General features: G+C 35.1%; 1 protein-coding gene across 1 annotated transcript in view; it reads right to left on the reverse strand.

Annotated features, from left to right (window-relative positions):
- The window catches only part of LOC150104433 (alpha-2-macroglobulin receptor-associated protein-like), a 211220-nt gene that overhangs the window by 125173 nt on the left and 68752 nt on the right, over positions 1 to 17295 (reverse strand). The window contains exon 3 of the mRNA XM_090396367.1: positions 1780 to 1953. Coding sequence (XP_090252493.1) covers positions 1780 to 1953 — 174 coding nt within the window. The remainder of the gene's footprint in view (positions 1 to 1779; positions 1954 to 17295) is intronic.

Here is a 17295-nt window from a genome sequence, read left to right on the forward strand (position 1 = left end):
AGAAGCCCTGGTCGGTTCTCCGCATTCCTTTAAAGGCTATGTGGAGGTCTCCTCTCAGTTATACAGCTTTGCCCCTTAAGCACCCCCGATGATCTATATAGCTAATAAAATATGTACAGCAAATTTTGTACACACTCAGTTTGTTGAGAGTGGTAGGAATGGGTTTGATAGTTTTGGTGATTTGCATAAGGAAGTAATCTTGTGCAGAGGACCAAGAATGATTTTGACATTGCCATTTTTTCTTTTTATTCATGTGTTTATACCTTAACCACATCTTCCTCTGCAGCAGCTGCCTAATTTAATTATTAATTCACTTCACAGAGTCGAGTATTCCTCTTAAGAAAAATGTCTGATAGCTGACTTCAAATTGTTCTGAACTAACTTCCAGATTCTGCTGTGTTCTTGCTACCTCTCTCGCCCACTTTCCACACACACGACATGTCCTGAAGCTTTGTTTTTGTGTCTGGCAAGTACCACGTACAACTTTTTAGCAAGAAATTAGTTTATTTACTTACTAGTTTCATACAAGAAATGACTATGCAAGAGGAACGGTGAAAGTTACGAAACTTAGAAGCGAAGATAGAGGAGGCAAGGTTGAGATGGGTTGGTCATATGATGGGGAGTGAGGATGAGTATGTGGGAACAAAAGTCATGCAGATGGATGTGCAGGAGTAGAGGAAGCACAGGCATCCAAAGAAGAGATGGAGGGAGCTGGTGGAGAAGGACCCGAGGATGAAGAACTTAGATGTGGTTACAGCCCAAGACAGGAGGATGAGGAGGAGACTCATTAAAAACAGCGACGCTACTTAAGTGGGATAAGAAGAAGTAGACTTACTAGTTTCATACAACATTTTTATGTACTTCAGATTAAAAAAAAAAAAAAAAAAAAAAAAAAAAAAAAAAAAAAAAAACATATTCACAACGAGACCATCCCAAGTCCTTAAGCTGCCTCATTAGCCCATCCTGCTTTGTAGTTCCACATATTTCCCTCTTCTTGCTGGAGTATGCGTTTGATTGGCCATGGCTCATGTAAGAACTAGATAATCTCTCGCTTGCTTACTCACTAGAGGCAGCATGAATATTTCATCTACTACTAGCATCCTGAGATAAAACACTTTCACAAAGTTGAGCACCCATTCTATTGTGTATCCCTTTATCACATGCAAATTTTTCAAACCACTTCAGGCCTCCAATAAGTGGGATGGCAGTCTTACATTGGAATGATTAACCTCCTATCTAGAAGCATTACAAACATTCATGTGATCTGAAACTTTCAAATAGTCTGCTTGAAAGTCACCCATAAATGATAATACTGAGTAGAGAAGGAGAGAATAGATGATAAATGGCAGGATGGTTGAGCTGTACAAGGCAAAATGTGTGTGCAGTTCATGAATATGAAGCCAAGGGAAGTTGGAATGGTTCATACTGGGAGATGAGGCAAATGTAAAAGAAAGAGGGTAATGAAAAAAGTAAGAGTACCCACATTTGGTATAAGAGCATTTAGCATCAGTGAAAAAAGATAGCATGAATGAGATGGAGAAACAGAGTGTAATTGATCTCATCAGGGAACATACACCTGAATTGAATTCAGGTGTATGTTCAGAATTTCAATTTAACTGTTGTTATATAAAAAATAAGGGTTCGCTGAGTCTGTAGCATTAATCAAGTGGATCAATCGCCCTTATATTCAATGGACCATAAACTCATACATTCAAAACAAGAACAAATAATATGCCTGCTTCTTGAAATAAGATTAATCAAAATATGATAGTTACTTACCAGTAAATCCTGCTTTTTCAGCCTTCCACCACAATTTATTCAACTTTTTATCTTTAAAAAGTTTTTTATCCAAATAATGGTCTGATGGGTCAGTATATAGCTCATCTTTAGTGATATTATTTTCCACAATTTCTGGCTGAAAGTGCTCAGTTAAACCATACTTTTTCAAAATTGCTGCAAAAAACACATAGAACACGTTAGCTCACAGATTTGTCCTACTAAGATGTGATATATTTACTTGTCATATCAAAATATCTCCACACTGTACTCTAATTATTAAACTAACAGTAATTTAAGAAAATATCCAGGTCTTCAACATAATCTCCTATATCAGTATTTCTCAACCTTTCTAAGGCCAAGGACCAGTAAAATGCTGAAAACAATTCGACGGACCAGTAAGCTACAGAGGCGTAGCTGGGGGACAATCCGGCCAGGGCGGCACTTTTTTTGGCATTTAAGAAATCTTGCCTTACTGTCTATTCTATAAAACAACAACTGAGTAATGAAATAGACTTCGACAACGTCATCGACGATTTTGCAAACAGAAAAGCAAGAAAAATAACATTTTAGAATGTTGGAATTAAAGTTTTACTTCAAAAATAAACATAGTGTTTTTAATTTATTTCCATATACGTCATTTTGACTTTTTGTAATTTTTTTAAAAACCTAAATAGCAATTACCAACATTTCGGAAAAACTGCACCATTTATAACATAATAAATCTAAAAGCATGTTTTGAATACATATGGAAACAATTAAATTAGAAGTAAATGATTAAAAGTGAATCATCACTGAACAAAGTTTTAATTTTTATTAAACAAATAAATAATATGATCTAATTATGTTATTACTTACTTTTAATGAGATGACTGAGCTTCTCGGCCCTTGCAGAGTTGCTGGATATCTGGTTCAATATTGGTCAAATTCAGTCTAAGATCGGCACACACACACGACGATGATTTCTGCATTTTGTTTTTATTTGAAGGAGCGATGAAGATCCTTTCTCACAAAGATAAGTTGTAGAGAAAACTGCGTGACGATTTTCAATGGTTCTTCACATAATTCAGGAAATTCACTTCTCATTGAAGGCAAGATCCAAAATCGAGCCAAACCAAGATCACGGAATTGCATTTTAAGTCCACTGTCACTTGAAAGAGCAATTAACTGTTCTTTTTTCGATAACGAAAGGTTGTTCTCGTGACAGGAAGCCTGAAGTGGACTGCGAACCCACAGAAATTTCTTATAAAAGTTATTCGGAAAATATGTTTCAAAATTCCATTTCAGATTTTTGAGGTGGTCACAAACCTTTTCCAGAAACTCAGGATCAACAAAAATATCATTTTCCACTAAAAAAGATTCCAATGTTGGAAAAGGTGCAAATTGTCTGTCTTTTACATAATTAATCCATAAAACCAAATGCATAATTTTAATCCATTAATTTATCCATAATTTTACGTAATTAATCCATAAAACCGCTTTTTCTCGAATGCCTTTATTTTGTTGTAGGCATCAAGAACAGTTAAAAAATTTCCCCGAAGGGAGAGATTTAGTTCATTTAATTTCGAAAAAATGTCTGAAAGATAGGATAGTGTTGATAATCATGCTTCGTCAACAAGGAGTGATGCAAAATCAGAATTACGTTCATTTACAAATAATAAAACTTCGTGCCTTAACTGAAATAACCTTGTTAGTACTTTGCCCCTGGAAAGCCAGTTAATTTCAGCATGAAGCAAAAGTTGTATATATTCACTGCCCATTTCATCACAGAGTACTGAAAATAATCTGTTATTTAATGGTCGAGCTTTAATAAAATTAAATAACTTTACAGCGTTATATAGCACAGTCTGAAGTTCTGGTGGCATTCCTTTGGAGGTTAACGCTAGTCTATGTATGAAACAATGTACCCAATTCATATCCGGAGCTAATTCCTTGATCACAGAAACAACTCCACTATGCCTGCCTGTAAGGGCACGAGCTCCATAAGAACAGAAGCCTATACATTTTTCCCACTGGATCTCTTTGTGTATTATGCAATTATTGAGAGTGAAATATTTCTTCTCCAGTTGTTCACGATGGCAAAGTTCTACAAAACAGAATATCATCATGAATGTTGTTATCATGCACATATCTTATGTAGCATATTAACTGCGCATCACTTGTAACATCAGTAGTCTAGTCTATTTGTAACGCAAAATAAGGGCTCTTCTTAATTCTTTCGATTAATGAGATTCTACATCACCTGCCACATCATCAATTCTGCGACCGACAGTGAAATTTGAAAGAGGAATCAAAGCAACATCTTTTAGTAACTTGTTGCCAAACATCGTTTTTACCACATCTTTTGTAGCTGGATGTAGGAAATTTTCCCCGATAGAATGAGGTTTCTCTGTTTTCGCTATGTGTAAACTTAAGAGATAGGAATGCTTCCAGTGCCTTGCTTTAATAGGAATGCTCCAGTGCCATGGCCGAAACTATATCTTTTGCATGATTTAATATCCCTAAGTTTCACTGAAAAAATTCAATTGGCTTATTTTTAACATCACAATGTTTAGTTTCTAAATGTTGGAGTTTTGCAGGTTTCATGCACTCATTCGACAACACTTCATAACACAAAACACATTGAGGCTTCTATTCACTTTCATCTCTACACCAAGTAAACCCGAATTCCAAATATGAACTGTTATATTTCCTACTGTATTTTTTCTTTGACCTGCTTGTTTCTTCATGTTTAATAGTATCAGATTTACTTGCCATTACAATATTTGAATCACAATTAGGGTTTGCATCACCTGTTTCATTTGCTCTTCTTTTCAAAGTCCTAGTTACTTCTCATGATATAGTGAGCCTTGGTTGAAGGAAGGAAACCTTCAATAATAAAAATCAATAAACAACAAGCCATTGGTTGAAATGTGGATAACACATGTTCACTTCAAATCTGCCGAAACAGCAAGGGAAAGCAGAAGCAATAAAACTATATTATTGTTCACTTCACCCCTCTTTTATTATTGTCATTCTGCTGCTACAAATTTAGCAGCAGAATGACGAATAATAAAAAGGATGAAGTGAACAACAATATAGTTTTATTGCTTCCACCTTTGAACATTCTGACGATATTTGTTTTTTTTTTAAATCTCCATTTGAATTCAATAATTTTTACTTACTTATTCAATTTTAATTTCTTTAGATAATTAAAAAATATATATTTATTTAATCAATTTAAGTCTGCCTGTGGACCACCTGTGGTCTGCAGACCACAGGTTAAGAAACACTGTCCTATATGCTTTATCAATGTTGGTTAACACCAAGTAAGTTTTGTATTCCTGTAAGCAAAACCATTTTTTTGATTGATGTTTATGATTACTTAACTGGTCAAAGGATCTGGTACCAAAAGTGGATGAAGCTAAAGAATATAGCTCAAAGGAGGAAAGAAAAACAAAAGTCAAAAAGGTTTCATACATCAGAATAGGAACCCTGAATGTTGGTTCCTTTACTGGAGGAAGCAAAAGAGGTAACAGTAGAAGTGGATTAAGCTGGTGCTGGACCTGGTAACACCCAGGGCCCCCAAGCTATTTGAAAAAATTAGAAGAGATATATAAGAACGATATAGATACAGGAAAACCTCGCTTAACGCAAATTCGATATGTGCGATAATCAGTTAGTGCAATTGAATGAAATGATACTATTTCCTGCTTTAAACAAGTGATTAATCAGTTAACACGATAATTTTACGTTATGCAAAATTTTTTGTCACTAATCTGAAGTGAGTGGAAAAGCTGGAAGTCATTAAGAGACATGAAAGTTGCTAATAATACAATGATTGTGCGAGACCTGGGATACAGCAAGTCTATAGTTTGGACTTTATTAAATAAGAGCAAAGAATACAAAGAACAACGAATAGTTGATACTATTCATGCAGATCACCAGAAATAGAAGCCATTTAATGATCGGGATGGAGCATCTTCTCTCACTCTGGATTGGGGATTACAATCATATAAAAAAAAATACCTCTTAGTACAGGGAATATTCAGGCAAAAGCTCTTAATATTTTTACCTCATTGAAAGAAACCAAATTTCAAGAGGAATGTGAAAACTTTACTCTGAGCATAGGATGGTTTGACTGTTTTAAAATAATTGAACTGGAGTGCATAACAAGAATAACTAGGGAAATCTGCTGGTGCTGATAAAGATTCTATGGCAAGTTTCCTGAAGAATTGCAAAGGATAATTCAGGAGGGTGATTATGATGATTGGCAAATATTTAACGTCAACAAAACTGGTCTCTTATAATAGTGTATGCCAATAAAAACTTTCCTAGCTAAAACATCTCAACCAGGATATGAAGTTTCTAAAGATCGTCTAACACTTTTATTAGAAGGCGATTTTAAACTCAAGCTTATGTTAGTTTATCGTGCACAAAATCCAAGATCTAACATTACCGAAGAAATCAACAGAATTGGAAAAGAACCTGGATGTAATGAACTGTATAACGAAGATTTGAGAAAATTGCTCGATTCCCATTCAGAACAGTTAAGCAAGAATGATCTCCTTCAACTAGATGAATTGCATGCATATGAAGAAGAGAAAGATAAGGAGTGCGAACAAAAAGAGAATGTTACTGCTAAGAAGCTAACTACAAAAGAACCTGAGCTAGTTTTCAATCACATTGAGTATGCTAAGGAAATTTTGTTTGATGCTAATCCTGATATGGAACAAAGCTTCGAAGTCTGCCGAAATCTTGATAAAGCAATTGCCTGATATCGCAAATTGCATGACAAGATGAAAAGATCAAGCATAATTCAAACATCTTTACTTAATTTTTTTATAAAAAAGTAGCTCAATCAAATGTTTAGACATCGAATAAAAATATAAGCAATTAATTTTTATTAACTTTGGTGATTTTATCCTCTAATATGGCTTATTCTGTAATTTTTTTTCACATTTAACTTTTCCAAATAACAAATAAAATTTTTCCAAAGCTAACTGATGGATGAATTATAATTATTCCTACTGTTTATTGCTGCTTTTCCCAAAATTTTCCGATGATGGAACACTTCACAAATCCTGAAATGTTCACGGAACACCTTGGTTATTTTGTAATGTATTAATTAATAATTAATTGTTAATTTAGCTGATTTTTATTATTAATTAATTATGCATTGATAAAACAAACATCATTAAATTAATTTGTGCTGATTTTCATTTTCATATCCCATTCTGATCACCAAAAATTTATAATATTATTATAAGTACTTATGAGTGAATGCAGACTTTTTCTCTTGTGTGCTGGTAGTTTTCCCCTCCTTTTGTACATCCTGAGATCGCTTTGTAGGCTGGTGGTGGATGATTCACTATCAGTTGCATCGCAAACACCTTCAATAAGAGATTTCTTAATACCAAAATTAAACAAAGTCCCTTGTCTCTTATTCATATTAAAATTTAAATCTGCAGGCCTTCACGACACTACGGTTTCGAAACTTTCATCCTACAATACGAACTTACGAAGGAAGTATTCATTATTTAGAAGTCATGAAAGGAGACCCAACCTCATATTGACAGCAGTACTATAGCGACAGGAAATGCAAACAAACTTCCTTGCTGATTGGTCACTGACATTTGCTACACAGATGTCATTTCCTTCAGTTTTGAGAACAGAGGATATGCCACACATTGTTGTAATTGGCTTGCAGGCAATTTTTATGATAAGTAATAAACAGGGTTTTCCCTTTCCCAATTATTTAAAGATTTCGATGTGTGAAAATTAACAATAATTCATGAACATTTCCATGTTTAAAAATATGCCGCTTGGTCACTGAAATTTGCTACACAGATGTAATTTCTTTCAGTTTTGAGAACAGAGGATACGCCGCCCATTGTTATAATCGGCTTGCAGGCAATTTTGATGACTGGTCATAAACAGCGGTATTCCCTTTCCCAAATGTTGAAAGGTTTCAATTGTGAAAATTAATGATAAATGAATACTTCCATGTTTAAAAATACATGGCTTGGTCACTAACATTTGCTACACAGATGTTATTAGGCGTTCTGGGTCTGAGCTTTTCGACATATTCACGAATATTATTCTCCTCAGAATATTTCCACTATAAAATATTTATTCATGAAAAAGGCTTAGAAAACTAAAATGACAAATTCCAGGAGAACTTCTTACAAAACACTTATGCATCTTCCGTGGAACACAGTTTGGGAAACCCTGGTTTATTGTATTCGCCAAACCTGATTTCATTTAGTGCGCATTAATTAATCGCATTAAGCGAGGTTTTCCTGTATTATGCATTTTGATGATGAATTGGAACAGTTTCTACTATTTTTTAAAAAAGATAAAGACAAATTCAATGCTACCACACAAGTATACCAGGTTGCAAGAGAAATGTTGTCAACTTTTCTAAATGTAGAAACTTTTTAGGGGTCCTGTAAATTTTACTGCCAGGGGCTACCAGCCAGCTTAATCTCCCCCTACAGTGGAGTAGGCTGGCAGTACTGTGTGTGCAAGAAACAAAATGAAAAGGGCAAACAGGATTAGAGATTACAGGAGAGTATGATATTTTATTGTGGCATGAGCAGAGAGCAGAATGGTGTGGGAATTGTACTCAGTCAAGAACTTAAAGAAAATGTATTAGGTGAACAGAATAACTGCAATGTGTATAGACCTACACAAATTCTGACTTTGACGAGTGTATGCACACCTCAAGCTGTTTGTAAAGCAGACAAAAGGAAAAATTTTTGGAGAGATGAGACCTAGAATGCATAATAAGCAGATTACAAAGTTGGGAATACATTTTTATTGTGTGATGACCTTAATGGCCCATGTTGATGAAAACAATGAAGATAAGGAGACAATACAAGGAAGATATGGAGTTAATGTGAGGAACAATGAAAGCGATAGGTTTACTGTTGCAATGGCAGGGAATACTGAACACCTTCTATAGCAAACCACAAGTACATACAGCAGTGGGGTCAAGTACTCCCAGTGGACTATGTACTCTGGCTCCTATTCTGCCAAGTGTAAATAAAAGGTGTAATACACATGCAAGTGAAAGGGATCATAAGAAGATGGTGGAAGCTGGGAGAATACGACTTCAGAGAAGAGTACATCAAAAAGGTACATGCAATGACTGCTGAAAATGAACCAATAGGAAATGGAAAACAGAAAAACAAAATAGAAAACATCCATAATATTAGGCAAGAGATGTTGAGTCAGACAACTGAAATATTATGCTGGACATGGAAACATGGTGGTAGAACGAGGTACAAAAGTGTATTTGAGAAAAGAAAATGGCCAAGCAGAAGGGGGACAGAGTAGAATAGAATGTAGAGAAGTAAAAAAAAATGAGAGACCAGTAGCAAGATCTAAAGCTGAAGCCTGTGCTAACCTTATATGAAAGTTTGGATAATGAGGAAGGTGTCAAATAGGCACTCAAGATAGCCAGACAAAAGGAGTGGAAAAGTAGAGATATATAAAGCCAGGATGATCAAGAGAGATGATGATACTGTATACTACATGAAGAAATGGATGTGTGTTAGATAAAGGGAAAACAAGTATTTGGAGAAAATTACTGAATAAAGTAAATAGGAGTACAGAAAAGATGAAGGTCTAGTAATGGGGTCAATTCCACATAATAAGAATGAAGTGAAAGAAGCACTGAAAAAGAGGAAAAACAGGGAGGCAGTTGGACCTGATAACATCCCCATAGAAGTATGGAAATGTACTGGGTATGATTCTATTAATCAATGCCTTTAACAGAATCACTGAAACTTAGAAAATGCTGGAAAAAAGAGAGAGAGGGTATATTTGTTCTAACATATTGATAGAATTTTTCAATCTATGGAAGCTGAGAATGAATGCTGCTAAGAAGGGGATGAGGGCTAGATTACTCTCTCATAGGGTGATGCCTGATTGGAATGGACTGCCATTGGATGCTGCGAGTGCAAGCAGTGTGAATAAATTCAAGAATAGGTATGATCACTGGTGCATGCAGTATGTGGCCTCCCTCTAGGAGTCCCTGACTCCCTGGAGATCTCTCTTAATAATAATAACAACAACATAAGAACAAAGGTGGCATCCAGTCCTGTAGTAACTACAGAGGTATTAAAATTGATGGATCATACTATGAAGATATGGAAAACGAGTAATTAAGAAGAGATTTCAAGACTTGGTGTCAATTAGCGATGAGCAATTTGGGTTATGCCTGGCCAGGGAACAACTGATGTCATTTTTGCTCTAAGACAACTCAAAGATACTGAGAGAGAAACAAGGAACTTTTTCTGGTCTCCACTGATTTGGAAAAAGCCTTTGATAGAGTCCCAAGAAAAGAAATATGGAGCAAGAGGAAGAAAATGATTTCAGAAAAGCATGTAAATCTTGTACAACACGTATGATAGCAAAACAAGTATGAGCTGTGGAACAGGAAACACTGAGGCATTCCCAGTAAAAACAGATGTTCATCAAGAGTCAGCTCCTAGCCCATTCTTATTTCTCATGCTCTTGGATGTGTTGACACAGACAGTAAAAACTGAATCACCCTGGACAATGTGGTGATTCACACAAAGTCTGAGCAGGAAGCAGAAGAAAAACTTGAACAATGGAGGAAAGCTTTTGAGGATAGTAGCTTGATAATCAGTAGAAATAAAAGAGAATACATCTCACAGTGAAGTGCAGAGAGTACTACATTACAAGGAACAGACATGTCACAAGCATCTAGGTTCACAAACCTACAATCATATGTCCACAGTGATGGATATCTGTATGCAAGAAGGGTGAATTAACTGGGAAGGTTTCATGTATCATGTGTAATACAAAAATCTAGCAAGTTAAAAGGAAAGATCTACAAAATGGTAGTAGGATCAACACTGACATATAGCAGTGAGACCTGGCAGATGACCAAGAGATGGGAAAAGAGAACGGATGTAGTTGAAATGAAAATGCTGAGACTTGCAGGTGGTAACAAAATTGGACAAAATCAAAAACTCACTGATCCATGATGACAATGAAGATAACCCAAGTATCTTGGAAGATTAGAGAATTAAGGCTGAGGTGGTTGATCATGTTATGCAGCAAGACAAAAGCTATGTGGGAAGCAGTGAAGACACAAGGAAAAAGTGGAAACCTAACAATGATGGCCGGACAGCTTAAGAGTTGACTTTCGGGACCTCAGACTAATGGAGAATGAGGCCTTAGATAAAACAGAATTGAGGTGGTTTATCCACTGCAGCGATCTCATTTGAGGGAGAATGAAACTGAAGAATTTTACTTCTTCAGATACCATACTTTATATGAAACTAGTCATTGTACGGGGTGCTTAAGGGTCAAAGCTGTATAACTTAGAGGAGATGTCCACATAACCTTTAAAGGAATGCAGAGACCCAATCAGGACTTCTGACCTAATGTTCAATCTTGTTTCATGGTGCACCCTGTCAGGTATCTACCTGAATGCTGAACGAAAGAGGATGGACTAGCAATTTGGTATTTAGATGATCAAGTTGTATTCTTATTGGCATAAATCACAAATAAAATGATGGTACAACAACATGACAGAATTTCATGCTGGCTGAGGTGTCACCCGATTAAACAAAGCTCCCGATGTTTTCACTGGGGAACAAAGAAAAACAGCAGAAAGTCAGCTACTGGAACAAATCCTGAAACACGCCCCAACTAAAAATTACCAGCGTTTAAGATCAATATTATCAACATAAGAAGCTTGAATGGCAAAGAAATCGAGCTGGCTGAGGAATTGGATAAGTAGTGTTAAACTGTGAATGAAATTGTTTTGTATATTTTTGTTTTATTGTTCATTTACATTTAACATAATATACCAGAGCAAAGGCTACATTTGTAAATATTATTTAATGTAAATCACTTGTTTATAATTTAATATTCATATAACTACCTTTAATTTTGTCTAATATTTAATTATTTAATCAAGAACGTATGTATTAATAGTAGGAAAACTCTGTGATAAAATATCATTAAGCTATTTTAATTATTACTATGTTAATATTATAAGAACTTGTATTTGATAATTTAACTGCGCATTATTTGAAATGTAAATATTCTCTATTTATTCCTGTATGTGAAAGTTTAACGTTATGTAATAGCTCAATTTTATTTATGTTTTGTTGTCATGGAGACGCATGTAAGTAAGCGAGCGCGAGAATTGGAACAGAACGTGAAGAGGAGGTTTATGGAAAATGCTGAAAGTTTACTGGAAAGTTAAAGAGATCTCGAGAAGAATTTAAGGGGAAAAACAGATATATAAGCGACGAACGCTGGAATTATGAATTAATTAGGAGATTAGAGCATTAGAGATTTATTAGAGAGAGAAGGATTGGCATTAGGTTGGAATCGGGCATTCGGCAATCACAGTGCGATAATAGCGAGTCGGCAAGTCACTCAAGCAACTAAATAAAGTCTACAAGTTGAGAAGCAGTTAGCTAATAAGTTTCTGAATAACAAATAAAGCAACGGAAGATAGCTGAGTGACTACTGAATGACTAGCGATACTTTAGTTGAGATTTATTCTCAGGGACGACCTTTCAAGGACACACTGAAATGTGAAGCATAGTAAGAAGTAACTAGAGAATAAATAGAGGCAACAGGGTTGTGTTTAATGATAGCGGTGTTTAGAATTATAGTGCCTAAAGAATTATTTGAATGCCGGAGGAATGAATATCTGTACATATAAAACCCTAAGTTAAAGAATTATTTAGGGTTTTATATGTATAGATATTTACAGAAGCTGAAGTGATTGTGAAATCTTAATTACTGATTTGAAGTTAAGTTTAAAATTTATGATTTTAAAATTAAATGTTTGTTTTTGTTAATGAACAGTTGTATTTTGCCTGAATCTCTTTTACTGCACCATTCATAAAATATTCGAACCAAAGCGGGAAAATTAAGTAGGTCAAATATACTCAGCCAGTATATATTTTAAGGAGAGATAGTTGAAGGTTGATTTTTCTTCAATTCTTGAACTAATTCAGATATAGAGTGGCACAGTCTTTAGATATAAATTTTCTCTATATTTGAATTAGAAATCAACTAGTTAAGAACATCGTAGTAACTAACATGTCGGATCCAAGGTACAGATTAAGTAGAAGTAGGATCCAACAGTAGCAGATTAACATAATAGGTGTGACAAAAAAAAACAAAAACTGGTGAGATCTAAGCAATAAATACAAAATGTTATATTCGGGAAGTAACAATCAGGGAAAAGAAGGAGTAGCTATAGTATTCAACACTAAATACGAGGCTAATCTTCTGGAATGGCAGGCATATCAAGTAGAGTGATATGGGCAAATATCAGAATGGTGAACTGGACAATGAGACTTATTTGTGCCTATGTTCCCATAGAAGGCTCTACTAAGGTAGAAGGAATTTTTTGAGGTTTAAAGTTAGTCCTTGTTGGAGATCTAAATAGCAGAGCAGGAAATGATTGTCAGACATACAAAAATATTTTAGGAAAATTTGGAGAAAAGAGCAAAGCTAATAATAATGGCAAATACTTGTTGGATTTCTGCTCAGGACATGGACTAGTTATTACTAACACAATGTTCCAACATAAAAATGTGCACAAATTCACATGGAGAGAAGAAGCAAAGATTAAGAAAAGTCTCACTGACTATGTTATTGTTGATAATGACGTTTTCTCGCTGGTGCCGGACACCAGACTATACAGAGGATTTGAAATTGGAAATGATCTTCATTCAGTCTTGAGCAGGATAAAATTAATTTCATATTGAAAAGAAGTACATATAAGAAATCTAATCTTCAAAGGTACCTGAAATTTCAGTATCAAATATTTGTACTTTCATTTCATTAAAGTTAACTAATGTTGTTATCATGTAATTTTGTAGTTTAACGTGTAAGAAAGAATTAAAATGAATAAAATTTGAGAAGCTCTCAGATGTGAACTGTAGACTAAAATACACAAACATTATTCAAGAAAAAATGAGAGTTTGAGAACAGAACCAAACCTTGGAGATTCACTGGTTTGAATCTCCAAGGTTTGGCCCTGAAGAAAACATTGATTGATTCAGCCAGAGAGGCATGTGGTGAGGTTGTCTGCAAGGACAGAAAAATCAGAACTCCATGGTAAACACAGGAAGTTAAAGCAAAAAGTATTTAAAAGTTCCTGGCGAATAAGTCAGCTTGTGCTCTTAGAGAATACAGAGATAAATGTAAGAAAACTAAACACTGTGTAAAACTAACTAAACAAAAGTCATGGGAAGACTTTGGCAAGAACATAGAAAATTAATATCAGGAAGGTGGCAAGATATTCTGGAGGCTGTTGAAAAAGCTCAGAAATGGAAGAAAGAGTGTTTTAAAAGGAATTAGAGATGATAAAGGGGACATGAAAATTGGAGAAAAAGATATCCTTGATGTATGGAGTAATGAATTCGACAGCACAGTGGTAAAAAAACATGTAACAGGTATGTAAGCAGGAATACATATCCATACTTAAAGTAGAAAAAGCCATCAAAAGCCTGAAATGTAATGTGGAAAGGCTGCTGAAGTACATGATAATCGACCAGAAATGCTCAAGCATGGAGGCATAAAAGTTTTACAGTGGCTGCACTGCGCAGTTCAGAAGGCTAGGACAGAGAGATGGGATGAATTCCATATGATTACAGTAGAGCTCTCATAGTACCCATATATAAAAATGGAAATAAAACTGATTGTGAGAATAAGAGGTATTTCTCTACTGAGTGTCCCTGGTAAGTTTATGAAAGTATACTTGAGGAAATGGTTGAAAAGGATTGTGTAAGATGTTGAAAGTTCAGAGTAATTTATTAAAATCCAGAGTAATTTATTAAAATCCAGAGTAATTTATTAAAAAGGTGGCACACCATTTGGCAACACCTATAGGTAGAGATGACCTTGCTAATGCTTCTGGCTGGTATCTCCACTTGGGCCTGGCTCCCACTGAAGAGACCTCAATAAAGGTCGAAACTAGTCTGGGTAGTGGCCCTTCCCTTAATGCATAACATTAGACATATCCGCAAGGAGATGTGTTTTGCATTATGGGAGATACTGAGATAGGAATGTTGGTAGCTTGCTCCACCTTTGCAAGGAAACTTTGTTTGCTCACACTTGGATAAAGGATTAAACTAAATTTATTATATTAGGATTGTGTAAGGGAAGCTTGATGAAGAAGAAGCTGAATTCAGGCTAAATAGAGGCTGTCAGAATCAGATTTTTACTTTACAACAAATAGTTGAGAAATCATGGGAATATAATAAAGATCTGTAATTATGTTTTGTAGACATGCAAAAGGCATATGACAAGGTGCCAAGAAAAAAGCTATTCAAAATGTTGCAGTTGTATGGTGTCAATGGGGCATTATATCAAGCAACACTCAGTCTATTTGACTTGTAAGTCAGCAGTCAGAATTGAAGTACAGGAAAATGGTTTAATGTTAAATTTCGTGTCAATGATGATGTTCACAATGATGTTCATTATCCCCTCTGTTATTCATTATCTATATGGATCACGTTATGAAGGAAAGTGGTATTAAACCTAATATCAAAATTGGAGATGTCAATCTCAGTTCTTTACTTTATGCAGATGATGTTATGCTTCTAAATAAATCTGGTATAATCTGCAAGATCCTCTGAGTAAATTGAATATCTGTTGCAATAGATTTGGTATGAAGATCGGCAATAACAAGACAAAGATGATGAAAACAGGCAAGAAATATTGAAATATCAATAACATTGTGAATGGACAACCTAGAGAACAAGTAAAACATTTCAGATACTTAGGCACTATGTTTAGTGAAGATGGTAAATTAAATATTGAAATAGACCACAAAATCAACAAAGCTGGTATTGTAGAATGTCAAATGAATAAATTTATATGAGATAAGAGAGAAATTAGTCAAAACACTAAATTAGCTGTATACATGACAGTATTCAAACCAATTTTAATTTATGTATTTGAGAGCTGTGTTAGAAGTAAAACACTTGACCAAAGACTAGACGCCACAAATATGAGAGTCCTGAGAAGGATTAGGGAGATGAATAGATGGCATCAATGGCATTATCATATTAAAAATGAGAATATTAGGAAAGAAATTGACATTGTTAGCAGAGGTAATCACAGGTGATATAGTCACTTAAATAGAATGAGAGAGGTAAGCAAAACAAGTGTTCTCTGACAGGTTGGAGGAAAAAGACCCAAAGGAAGACCAAGATATAGGTGGACTGATACAGTAAAAACTGCCTTAGAAGACAGAAATATAAGATCTATAATGTTGTATTCTTGATACATAACAGATTGATTTGGAGGGAAAGCATTGATATGAAGTTAGTAATGATGTAAGTTCTTTATGTAGTACTATCATTATATCCATTATCCCTTGAGGGTACGTCAGAAATTTGATGATGCTGATAGTCATTGTACAATACTCAAGTAACATTCTTATGAAGGTCTTGTGTAGAATAAGAACAAATCAAACATGATATTTTTATTTAGAATCTAGCATACATATGCCATGAATGCGAAAACTATTACATCATCCAACTAACCATGAATGAGCAGTGTGTGTGCAGAATTTTTAGAGTCACCTTTGTGTCATCCAATAAAAATCCATTTTCCATGTATATTACATGGAAATTATATTACATATTCCATGTACATGCACGATTCAACGTGTGGGCTGTGTAGAAGGAATGAATGTGAGTTTTTGGATGTGTGGAGTGAGTTTGAAGGAAGATTGGATTTGTAAAAGATGGCTGACAGCTAAATGCGTTTGGTATCAGGAGTCTAGAAAAACTAATAATTGGTATGAGACCTAACACAGAGAGTCAGGGAAACTAAATTATAAAAGGAGGAATGATGTGAATGTGAGTGTAAGAGCAACAATGTTATATAACTGTGTTAATGACAGGAATGGGTTTTGCCATGGAAATGTTGACGAGGAGGGAACGATTTCAGGTTTGTATTCGTCTGGTTCGGACCCATCAAATGTGTGCAAAGATGCCTACATGTGTAAGGCAGAAAAGAATAGAGATTTGCAAGTTGCCTAACTGTGTCAGGCAGACTGCAAACAAGACAATACAAAAGAAAAAACAAGTATATTATTATGTCTATACACAAATGCTAGGTGTACAGAAACACAAGGGTAGAGTTTGTTGCCTTAGTCAATATGTTGCGACCTCAGATTATAGGTATTAGTGAGATCTGGCTATAAGAATCAGACCTACTAACTGGTGTCGAGTGTCAAGGGTACAGTATTTTTAGGAAAGATAGAGAGGATAGGAGAGAAGAGGCATGCTGCTAATGATATCAGATGACGAATCCAGTTAGAGTTGAGACCTATGATTGTTGTACTACTAATAATAACATTTCATGTGGCAGTGAGTTTGAAGCCATCTGATGTGAGGTGGAATCTAACAAGATGAATTACATAGTGGGGTGTTATTACAGACTTGGTGGATCGGTTGCTAGTGATGAAGAAATGCATCACCAAATAGAAAAGATGAGCGTGAAAAGAGTAATCAT

Source organism: Typopeltis vanoorti, chromosome 8, assembly GCF_054136105.1.
Source record: "Typopeltis vanoorti isolate ZY-2024b chromosome 8, IOZ_Tvanoo_1.0, whole genome shotgun sequence".
In the NCBI taxonomy this organism is placed as follows: domain Eukaryota; kingdom Metazoa; phylum Arthropoda; class Arachnida; order Uropygi; family Thelyphonidae; genus Typopeltis; species Typopeltis vanoorti.